General features: G+C 32.6%; 1 protein-coding gene across 1 annotated transcript in view; it reads right to left on the minus strand.

Annotated features, from left to right (window-relative positions):
* VMP1 (vacuole membrane protein 1) overlaps positions 1 to 12,627 on the minus strand; it is a 114,656-nt gene that overhangs the window by 51,544 nt on the left and 50,485 nt on the right. Inside the window, exon 7 of the mRNA XM_019736323.3 lies at positions 10,386 to 10,517. Coding sequence (XP_019591882.1) covers positions 10,386 to 10,517 — 132 coding nt within the window. The remainder of the gene's footprint in view (positions 1 to 10,385; positions 10,518 to 12,627) is intronic.

A 12,627-nucleotide genomic window follows, 5' to 3' on the forward strand; every position in this document is an offset into this window, starting at 1 on the left:
ACTAAACGTTGCTGGGTGTGGTTGGTTGATTCTGAAAAGAGAAACTACAATAAGCTTTGGTAGTTTTGACACGGACTTTAAATGATAAAGAAATGTGTTTAACTTGTCTCTCATGTTCATTAGGGCAAAGTTTATCAGTTTAACCCTTTGCAAACAAGCAAGAGATCATGAGAGCAGGAAGCTTTTCTGTGGAACTCCTGACGCAACACAAACCATAGCAGTTACAGCAAAGCTTAATGCAAACCCTCTAGAGTCCACGTTGACAAATTCTTTAACAAGCCCTGTGGTTACAGGGAAGCTGGTTTCACTCTGACTCACTCCTACTCAAACAGTTTACTGGAAATGAAGGGGAGGGGGAATTTTCAGAGAAGTCATGTGATGGCCAGACAAACCACAGTCAGTAAAGGTTCAACAGAGTCAAAAACAGGTCCCAGCAACAACTGACACCCAGAGTGTTCAAATGGCACTAAATTATATGAAAATGAGTCCTGTTGGGTTCTAGATCATCCAGACTATGAACTCTTTCTTAAATATCTGTATGTAAAGGAACAGATACTTCACAAGGAAAAACCAGCAGGCATTGACATGGTGTGGGCAACTGCAAACACTTCATAGGAAAATGTGCTTAACAGAGAATAGCATCAAAGGAATGTTAAAGCACTTAAGTGAGTGTATAAATAATCATTATTAAATGCTTTCCCACAGTCTGTAAACTCAAATGATCAAACACATATACTATCATCAAAAGAATGTCAAGAGAACCTTTAATTATCCCCCTTGTATTGGGGGTATGTTTACTGGGTAATCTATTCTACTACATAAAAAGAAAATATACTAGCCATGAGAACTACCATTCCAATTGAGGTACTTTTTCTTGGAATTATGTTTTCACTAATAAAATAAATCGACTCAAAATTTCTGAACAGGATAAAAATTCTATTAAGCTAAAAAAAGGTGTTTTTCAGCCTTAAATATATTTAGTACAAACTAGTAAGGTAAAAGATATTAGTATTTAAACTTGCAGGTTTAACTTCAATAAGTCAGGTTAAGTGCAAACATTAATTAATTTAAATACTGCAGCCCTAAACGAAAGCTAAAAAAATGCTCCTTTAAAATAAGATTAAATAAAGAAACTATAAAATAACCTTTGAGTAAATGCTTAACCTAAGACAGTGTACAGACTCATGAGTTATATTCAATAGAAAGACAAGCTAGTCAATATAAATCATGGAGGAAAAAACTGCATTCTTTCAAAAGATGAAGTTTTAAGAAATTTAATTTTCTTACTTCTGACTTAATTCTCAATTTCCTATATTGATAGGAATTAAGAAACAGTTTCACAGTCAGCAAACTAACATTTTGTAATAAAGAATCCAAGTAGCTAAGTCACTTGGACAGATGGTGTTTAAAAAAGCACACTTATTCAAACCATATTCTTCCAAGTAAATATGTACAACATTCCTTCTCTATTGTGTAAGCTTTAAACACAAAAAAACCACAACCACCCCCATGATCCCATTCCCCATTACTTCAATACTGGCTGCCCTAATTTTTTAGGATACATCAAGCAAATAAGTTACTTTATTTTTCAAACTCTTATTCCTAATGCCTTTAATTTTCCTTTTTTTTCTCTTTTTTTTTTGTTATACAGCTTATAGAACAAATTACAAGAACCTTCATTTGTTTCTAAAGTATGGAATTTTACAAATGTTATTTTTCTTAATGTGAATTGAAAATTATGTCACTTAACTTAATGATGTCTTCTATATTATCTTGAAATCCTTGCTCTCAGATGAGTATTAAACTCAAAGATGCAACACAGTTCAATCTTTTTTAACGTAAAATGATTTCTGTGTTCGCTGTGTTTTACATTTTGCAGTGAAGACAATATTAAAAGAACCTGTTTCGTGTAATGCTACATTTTCTCTCACAATTTGATATTTCTCAGTTTATTCCAAGTATCTATCTCCTGAGTTGTATGTGCAATACCAGGCGGACACTGATGAAAATACACACATTTTTGTGGCCTCCTCTCAAGGAGTTTAAAGACTCCTGGGGGACATAAGGAAAGTCCATAAATAGTTTTAAAAGCAGGAACAAAGTGAAAGGTACACAAGGAAGACAGAGCAAGAGACAATTTCCAGGGATTGGGAAGATTTTTGAAAAGCAAAGTTCCATGACTAGAGGTATTTTTCAGAAAATTACTTTTTTTGCTTTGTGTGAGACCTGATTACAAAGAAAGAAAAAAAAAAAGACCCATAAAGAGGAGACCTATTAGGAAGTCACTGGAAATGTTCAGGGAACTGGTGATAAAGATCTGAATCACTAGTGGGAAGGGAAAGGAGAGGGCAGATATGAAGATACTGTGGAGATAGAATCACCATGCCTTGAAGAATGACTGGATATGGGAGGCAAGAAAGGAGTCAGATGACCTAACTTTTATAAATGATGCTAGAACTGCTCAAGGTCATAGGAAGCTACATTCATTCAAGTCTACCTCCCACAGACATCTAGTGAAAACATGATAGAAAGCCAAGAGCAAAAGGAAGTCAGCTTAGTGGAAAAATACTGCCTAATCTCAATACTGTACTCACGGAAATAAATTAGGTACCATAAGGAATCAGAATTCAAATAAATGAGTTAATATTCTTTATCCCCTCGAAATATCTATATCACAAAATCCAACTATCAGTCAAAACTAGAATTTAAAGAAAATACTTAGCTTCAAAATTATTACCTAGTAACAATTTCCCAGTAAAAGCATATACACCCTTTAACCTAGTTGGAGAGCACATGGTAAAGCAATGAGAGCCAAGTATTTTTTTTCACTCTTCCTGCTGATAAACTTACTCTACCGAAGGGATAAAAAAATGTATTTTCTACCTAGTCTCAGACAATCTTAAAATTTAAATACCCACTCATAATTATTCATTGTATTTAGTTTGCTGTTTTACCCACTGTTGATCCAACTTTTCTATATTTTATTGCTCCCATCAAATTGGGGTTTTACAAAATACATGTATCTATGAAGAAATTCCAATACCAAAGTCAGATAAACTTTTGGATCCTTGTGAAACTGATTACTACAAGAACTTTTAAATCACAATCAATAAAATGTGACTAAAAAGGTGTCAGTAAAGTTATAGGTGACCAAATAAAAATCTAGTATTTTTTTATATACCATTAATAACTATTTACAACAGTGTAATACCCAATTTACAATAACAAAATGTAAGACAAAACTAGTATTAATCTCACTGAGAAAATAGTGTTGGAATACACAAACAGTAAATTACCTGAAAAAGAGAAAGATTCCTATATGATAGGTAAAGTATTTTAATAAAGATTTAATGGTAAAAGAATAAAACCATAAACATACTAAAAAGAAACATACAACTGAGTATTTACTACATAATTGGAAGGGTTCAGGAACGTAATTTTAGGCATTATTCCAAAGGAAAACTCTAAGATATTGATACAAAAAAAAGTGTAAATTTCTTTATTCAAAAAGTAAAACAATAAAACACACAATAAACAATATGGAAAAAATATTGGCAGCATATGAATTGCCTCTAAATGTTAATCAATAAGAAAACGAAAAATATACTAAGTATAAAAAAATGGGTAAATGAACCAGTTAGACAAAGTTTGTCTTTTTTTGTTTATCTGCATTTTCAACATTTTCTATAATAAACATACTTTGTAATCAGAAAATTGTTATACAAAGCAAAGATGTAGAAAATATTTGATGGCACTGAAAAATGTTCACAGTATGTTTTTATATTCAAAACAAGTCACAAAACAATAAACAGAACATGACTCACTCTTATAAATATTTATAGAGAAAAAGACTGTAGGATGGAGGGATTATTTTTAAGTACATATATATTTACCAAATGTCTACAATGAGCTGTGTCACTTCATAATAAAAACACAGTATTAAAAATCAGTATCAAATGTCCATGACATGTATGTGAAAAAAGAACTTGAGACTAATATGTATGGTATGATCCCAGCTTTTATTTTAAAAAGTTATATGTGCAAAGAAAACAGTTTAGAATAAGGTGATTATTATTCTACTATAGAGAGGACTTTTTACTTTCAATACTTCTGGAATGTTTCAATCTTATTACTATAAGCACTTATGTAATTTAAAAATATGCAAATCTGGAAAACATAAAAGCAAAGAGCTAAGACAAAATTGTTACTGCAAACAAAATATTTTTAAGATAGTTGATTTAAAAATGATAAAAAATCTTCTTAAATTGTTATAAATTTATTTGCACAGTGAAAATCTTAAAAATCAAAACAAGAATGTATCATAACAGTGTACCAACACAGCTGAGGCATAATAGATCTTGCTTGGATATAGTAATAGTCTGCAATGTTAGCAAGAGCAAACGAAAACAAAAAACTTATTTTGCCAAGCCATAGCAAGAAACTCTTCTTTGAATAATGAATTAAAATACTAGTACGATCTCGGAGACAATTTATAATGTTGAAAACTGGCAACAATCTCTTTCCAACTATTCTTCCTCTATTTCCTCCAAACACAAAATAAATAAATATAAGTTAATCCTTTTCTAAACCTGGGAGAAAGCATGCAGGGATAATCACACTCACATACACTGAAATCTCTACTAAGCCCCAACTGATGGAAACTGGTGAAAAGGCATAAAAGGCAATAAAGAAAAGAAAAAAACAATTAAATATAGTAGAAATAAATAATTTTTAAATTAGCTTAGTTTTTTATTGCATTAACCTAGATGAAAATGTTGCTATGTTGTGATAAGCAGAGCACTACCTAATTCATATTGTTCACTGGTACTAATAATGACATATCTGTACTGTTTTAAAATATGAGAAACATAAAGGAGAAAAATCAAATTATTCGCAGCACACCGCCACCTGATATAAACAATGCTAACTTTTAAATGTAGTTCCATGTCAACTTTTATATATATCTACATAACATAACAGAAATTGTATTTGTATAGATTATTGCCCGATTTTTTTCATTTAACATTTTATCATGAGCATATTCAAACTATGCTACTGTTATTTAAAAATGTAAATTTCTATAGGCCTCCTACATTTTTGTATCACATGGCCCGGTCGTTTTTATTTTTTTTACTAAATTTATTGGGGTGACATTGGTTAATACAATTATATAGGTTTCAAGTGTATAACTCAGAAAATTGGGTTGGGTGTTGGCTCTGAGATTTGCTAGGTGCGTCTTCCTGAATGTGTTTCCCATTCAAATCAGGGAAAATACCTTCTACTTCAAGTTTGTACTAAGGTAATGCATTCACGTGACTTATACACAGATTTTAGAAAGAAAATAGGGAAGATCACAAATTGCCAGGGATGAGTTACTCTTTTCTCATATTATTTCACTTAATTATTTTCTAGTTTGACTGCATAATTGGTTGACAAGACATAATTGCAATATTGTATAAAAATTTTAAATAAAGTGTTCATAAGGAATATATAATTTCTGACTAAATGACATGAAAGAATGTGCACACTTTGCTTACTTGATTTTTTCATATAAGCAAATATGAAATTAGAGAATAAGGAATATATATAGTTTATCCTAAAATAGTGATTGTAATTATTGGCTTTATAGGATGAAAATAGCAAACCTCATAACCTTCAGAAGTATTCTGTGCAATCTGGTTTCCACAATTCAAACCAGACAGAGTAGAATTAGAGAAGAGCCAGTCAAAAAGTAACTAAAATAATCAGTCATAATACATGAATGAAAAAGATTATTACCCTAATGGTAGATAAAGACTAAGAGTCTTCAAAGACTCGAAAGTCTTTATGACCCCAAATTATATGTATAAAATGAAGTATAATTTACTTCTACATCCAATTCTAGAAGATCTCAGTTTTTGGAAGTTGAGGTTTTAGATGGTAACAAGTTTATAGAATATATTATTTATTTATAATCCTAGAATTAAAAAAAATTGCAAAGAATGAAATGAGTCACCCAGCTTAATATTCTGTTCAATATAGGGAGTGCTATGCATGGATCCATGAAAGTTAGAGAAAAGACCAGGCACTCATTCTTTTTGAAATAGCAATTCTATTTGTATACAATTAAAATTAATAGGAAGTTTTTGTTTTGTTTTATTTTTAATATTGAGTCAATATGGGCCTCAGAAAACTTTCATCCACCAATTCTAAGACAAACCTTACCTCTGCAGTTTATCAGCAGGAATATATCCTCTCGCCACAGGACAACTTTTTACATATTTGACAAGCTCATCCTTTCACCCTTTCAAGGAAACATGTCTAAATTCTTTTCAACAATTTCTTATATTATAAAATTTCAAGATTATTTACCATCTCATTCTCCCTCCTATAGGGAAATTGTTTTGTCAATGTTCTATCCTATTAAAAATGATATTATAGGAAGTTTCCCACTTCAAGATGACCAAGTAAGACCTCTGCCTCTCTGCTAGAATAAAGATGGTTGCAAATTCTTGCTTAATCTGCTCATTGAGAGGCGGAGTCTAATTCCCCTCTCTGAATATGGGCTGGCTTTAGTGATGATATACATGGCAAACACAATGTGGCAAAGTGACTGGGATTTCTAAAGTTATGTTACAAAAAACCTTGCAGCTTTTACCTAGGGTTCATTCAAAACATTTGTTCTTGGAACTCAGGTGCCACAATATGATGAAGCCCAAGAAGCCCCATGCAGAATAACTTGAGGTCCAAAACCAACAGTCCAGCCAAACTCCAAGCCAACAGCCAGAATCAACTTGTCACTCATGTAAGCAAACCACCTTGAAAGTAGATCTCCAATTTACAGCCAAGCCATTTTGTCCAAATTGCATATTTGTGTGCAATATAAATGATTATTGTTTCAAACCACTAAATATTGAGGTAGCCTGTTACTCAGCAATAGATAACCGGAACACTCCTTATCTTAATAATAACCCTAAAATAACAGAAATTCTCTCTTTGATGAAACTAGCATTAATAAATGAAGTAGAGGAAGATGGAATAAAAGATTATATCTGAGAGTCAGCAGTGGAAGATACAGTATGAAAGAAAAACAAAGTGATTTGCACTACAGAACTCCAAAAAGAATCTACAGCACAACTACAGAAGAGTAGCTGGAGTAGCACTGAAAACAAAGAGACTGCGTAAGAAGCGGACTCTCAGGTCCTACCCCTACTGCAGCCAGACAACGTCCTCCTCTAGCCCCATCTAAGACACCAAAGGTTCTAGGCTCAAGCCATGTTTGTGCAGGTATCCACGGACTGAATACAAAGCAGGTTAAGTGAAAACCGACATGATCTCTAACTCCCCTTCCACAGCCTCACTTTAGAATGTCAGCAGCAAAGTTTATATTCCCCAAGCAAGAAATCAAAAGATTCATCACTAGAGAAACAGAACTATCACAAAGGACAGATGTATAGGACCTAATATATGGACGTTCCAATAAATAAGGCAGCCTGCCACTCTGTACCTTGTCTCCACACACATAGCTTCCATTCAGCTTTTACATGCCATCTTCTTATATATAAACAGAAGAACAAGAATCTCCAGGCTTTGAGGAAAGCTTCCAAGAAGAAACAGAACAAAGGGGGAAAACTATGCCTAGAGGAACAGAAAACTTGAAAAAATGAAATACCTTCAAAAGGATAAGAAACTATTTCATGGAAATATAATGCAAATTGCTTTTTTCAAAATAAATATATGATAGTGGAAAACACTGTAATATTAGCGTTAGAAGACAAAGTTGAGAAAATGACATACAAAGTAAAAGGAGATATATATTAGGAGCAATATGATAAAAAAAAATTAAAATGATGGGTGTTGGAGGCCCAACATCAAAATAATGAGAATTCCAGAAAGAAAGAATAGAGATTAAAGAGGACAAATTGACACAGGAAAAAAATACAAGAGCTAATGGACTCTAGATTTCCCAAAATCAATGGACTCTAAATTGACAAGTTTCCTGAATGCCTAGGAGAATAAATTTTTGCAAAAAAATCCATATCTCAGATAAGGAATCTAAAAGCGTCTAGAGAAAAAAACAAAACCAAACAGCCTTGCTCAGCACAGTATTAGCCCTATCAATATCAACACCAGATGCTTGAAAACGATTGAGCAATGCTTTCCAAATTCTAAGTTTTGATAGATGGACTTTTTAAAAAATGACTTTCAATTTAGAATCCTATATTCAGTTAAGTGATTATAAATGAAGAAAAACATCATTTTCAGAATTTTCCATCTACTCATACTTTCTCAGGAAGCTACTACAGAATGTGTTCAACCAAATGTGGGAGTAAATCATGAAAGATGAAGACAAGGGATCCAAACCAAGAGAGAAGCAACTGTACAGAGGGCCAAGAGAACAACACCAAGTCCAGATTGGAGTAGGAGCAAGGACTCCAGAGTGATGATGCCAAGAGAAAATCCATACTTGGTAGTAGTTTATAGGTGTTACCAAGGGGAGAGTGATACGAGAGGTATTTTACAGAGCTGGCAGAAGGGAGAGAAGATATTGAAGAAACTGTGTAAATGAAAAAAATGTTAATTCCAAAATAAAAAGCTTAAAAAAAAAGGAAAATAATCACAGTACACTAGGTGGCTTAAAAGAAAACAATAGTTATACCTGTTTGGCATCCAAGCCATAGCATAAACATTTAAAGCTGCAAGCCATCTTAGACTTACTCTACTTCAACTTGCTGATTGTATATGCATGAAGAGTTTTTAAGATGTTAAATGACATACATTAATGAGTGCCACAAATGACAGAAGTATCAACTGTTGCAAGTGGGGATACTTAGCCATTTACAAGTAGGTATATTGATGGACATGGTTTCAGTAATTTGAATGTATCAGTGATGCTCGCATTCTGAGTTCTGCTTCTCGCTCTACTTCTAAGCATGTAAATTAGGCAGGGGACAACTTCCAGATCTGCAGTTTTTTATAAAATCAGAAGGGTACCTTTCCATAATAACTCAGAGTTAACACAAGGGTCACATTAGATACTGGAATTTCAAAAGCATTAAAAATAATTAAAAAGTTGTTTATATGAGTAATAATTATTAGCCTTAATATAAGCATTATGATGTGAGAAAGAGAGGCATAATATTTGGTTGACAAACAAGGCAAAGCAGATACAAGGATAACTTGCCATGTAGAACAGATGTCTGTAGCTCTTTGGTTAATTTGTTTATATTTTAATAGTCTACATTCATATTCGAGAGTTTTATTTTCAATTAAAACCTATAACTATCCTTATTTGACTTCCACTTAACGTGCTTTTTTAAAAAAAGGCCATCTAGCATTAAAATAAATATATATATTTTTCCCCTCCAGGGTAATGTTTTTTTTTTGGGGGGGGTCTCGGATTCCACTGAGCAGAAAAGTATATACTCAGTCCTCAAAATAATGTGTGTACATTTATGTGGGCACACATACTTACAAACACACAATAAGACAATTTTCAAAAATTTCATAGGTTAATGAACAAATCTGGAGAGGGAGAAGCATTTTATATATAATCTTTCAAAATTCTTTTATATCCTTTTTATTTAGTCTATGTTGATTTAGGCCATCATCCCTGAAATGGAGACTCAGTAAGTTAATAATATTCTTAGGAATTTCCCTGCAAAGAATAAAACAACTATTTTGTAACATTAAAATATAGGTTGATACACACTTTGTACTCAAGTGTAAAAGGCTTTATCCCCACTGATAAAAAGTTTATCTTAATTTGTTTTTTCTTAATTGTGAGTTTCCAAATAATTTCCTCTAAACACGATAAACACGAATAACTATGTTATTTTCAAAATATTAATTTGGAAGTTCTACTATTTAGGGCTCCCAGCCTGGTCCCCCTTATTCTTTTGGTGCTCTGCTTGGTAATACAGCAGGTCCTTGAATAACATTGCTTCCTTCAACATCGTTTTATTATCAGGCTATAGGAACTTAACTCTTGTTTATATCAATTAGCCTATGGTAAATTTGGTTTCATTATGGGATGTTTCGATAAAAGCCAAAGAACCTATTGACGACATTAAGCAAGGACTTACTGCACTTATAAACACATAATGGACAAAGAATGTTTCATCTCCTTAACTTCACTGGTAACGTAAATTTACCCTGGCTCCTGGCAAGGTGTTGTTTTTAGCTTAGTCTGAGTGGTCTTGTTGACTATTTCTATATTTCTCTATTCTAAGATCAAGATTATAGTCACTTATATTTCAGCTTTTCTGAATATTCTATCCCAAACCAATCATTGTTTTCACACTGGCAGTTTTCTTCTTTAGAGTAACTTTTAACATCTTCACCTTAATCATAACCTCTTTAGGGATAATTAAAGTATTCTATTTATTTTCTCCCATTGTTCTTACTTGTGCAGCCTCTGCGTGTTCCAGCATTTCTTCGAATTCCTGGTACTCCTCATCATCTGGTTCAGCACCTGAGAGTCGAGCTGCCCTGGCCATGAAATATGGAGGCAGCTCTCCAATTGCTGTACCGACACCCTATGTGAAAAACCAAAACACACATGAGATCCTGTTCTTAACACAGTGACAGTAAACAGATCAAGTCTATATGTTTCTATATCACCAAAAGCATGTTAAGATGTGTGTGTCAGGGAGGAAAGCATATATTAGTACATAATCAGGAGGATGTGAGTTTTAATCCTGGTCCTACTACTGACCTACACAATGAATGCCGGGAAAGATAATACACATCAAACTCTTAGACAATCCCTGGTGTATTGCAAACACTAAATTAATATTAGTTCTCTAGCATTCCTACTTATACTCTGTTATTTTTGTCAGTTTTCCCCTCTATTTTCAAATATTCAACTACTTTGATAGTGAGCACTCACTATACTACTACTATAACTATTAGACAAATATTTTAGCAAATCTTCTGGGATTTAAGATGTTGTTTTAATCCCAATACAACTTTTTTGTGCAGAGTTAAAACTTTTAACAAATTGTGGTCAGGAAGCCCCTTGAAAACTCAACATTAGGATGGATAAATTTTCGCCACAGGAAAAATGTTTATTTCCTCAGGACATTGAGTGATATGTTTCAGGCTCTTTGTGGATCCTTATTTTTTAAAGACAATTTTTTCTCAATCACTTTAGGATATATGGATGAAAACAAAAATAATCAGAAACTTGGTTCGGACTTAAATGGCTTAAATACAAGATAGGTAATAATGTAAGAGGCGCATAGTCTCTAGGAATAGTCTCAATTTTGAGCCATCCTTCTCTGCCCTGAGTCACAGTGAATGAAAAAGCTTTGCTAGTTCTCAGAAGTAACTTGAGGCCTGTTTGCTCTGTCCAATGGCTCTGCTTACAAATGCCTTGAAAAGAATCCCTAAGGAACATTATCAAATTAAAACATTTTGTGATCACAGTGTTATATTCCAATGTGTGGAATCAACGATCTCCAAGTGAAACTGCATTATCCACATGTGAAACAAGAATTCTGAAAAAGGACATACTCTCGTGCCAAGAGAGTAAGACTATATTTAGTTAAAGAACAGACAGACAGGAGGAGGAGAGACATATATAGAAAAAGATACAAAATGAAATACAAATCATACTTTGTCAAACAAGAAAAGTTAGTGCTAGTCAACGTTAGGGGATGTTAGAAAACCAACTTATTAATTGAAAAACTGGTAAATAAAGAGAAAGAATCAATTATCCTGTTTTATATATGAAAGACAACCCACGGTAACCAAATTGCTGATAAGAACTTTTTCTTTATAAAATTATTCCAATCAATAACGAAAGGAAAAAAATGATGTAATTGAAATATCCCCCATTTTATAAGCCCCTAATAAAATAATGTACTTATATAATAATGGTGCTAATATCACACACAAAAAAGACAATCAGACTTTATTGTACCTCGTGATAGAAATACACAAGATTCTGAAGTGCCAAAAAAATGCCAAATTGTTAAAAAACATTTTTTTCAAGATTCTCAATCTAACTATCAATATACAGGACACACACAGAACAGAAAAACCAGTTTAAACTACACCAACTAGAATACAATCAGTAAAATCCACGCTGTGGGAAACTATATTTGACAAACAATCCAGTTTCAATAAAAAATAAATTTGAAAAGAAAAACAAAGAAATAAATACACTCAGAATAATTTGAACATTAACTGGTTAACTGATTTGAAGCGACTATTCCTTATTTCTCTTAGGTGTAATAATGTTTCTAAAGTCCTATGGCTGATATATTTACAAATAAAATGTGCTATGTTCTCTGGGATATGCTTCAAGATAATTGAGAAAAAAGTGAAGAGGGGTATTAGGTAAAACAATATGAGCTAGGAGGTAATATTAGCTTAAGTTCGGTGATAACATCCTGAATTAATTATATAATTCTTTGTACTTAAAAAATTTTTTTCCATAACAAGTAGGACTTTTAGCTAATTGCCAAATTTTACCCAAAACATGAACTTCTCTTAAAACCTGTTAAGTCAAATATTTAATATTTCTGAAAACAATCATATGATTCAAACTCATGACAAGTTTCCTTAAAGTTAAAAAGGAAGTACTGATGATTGAAATGAAATCAAGAGCTACATGTCTTATACTTAATTGACCATATTTAC

The sequence above is a fragment of the Rhinolophus sinicus genome, chromosome 12, assembly GCF_057876585.1.
Source record: "Rhinolophus sinicus isolate RSI-liver-muscle chromosome 12, RSI-T2T, whole genome shotgun sequence".
NCBI lineage: Eukaryota > Metazoa > Chordata > Mammalia > Chiroptera > Rhinolophidae > Rhinolophus > Rhinolophus sinicus.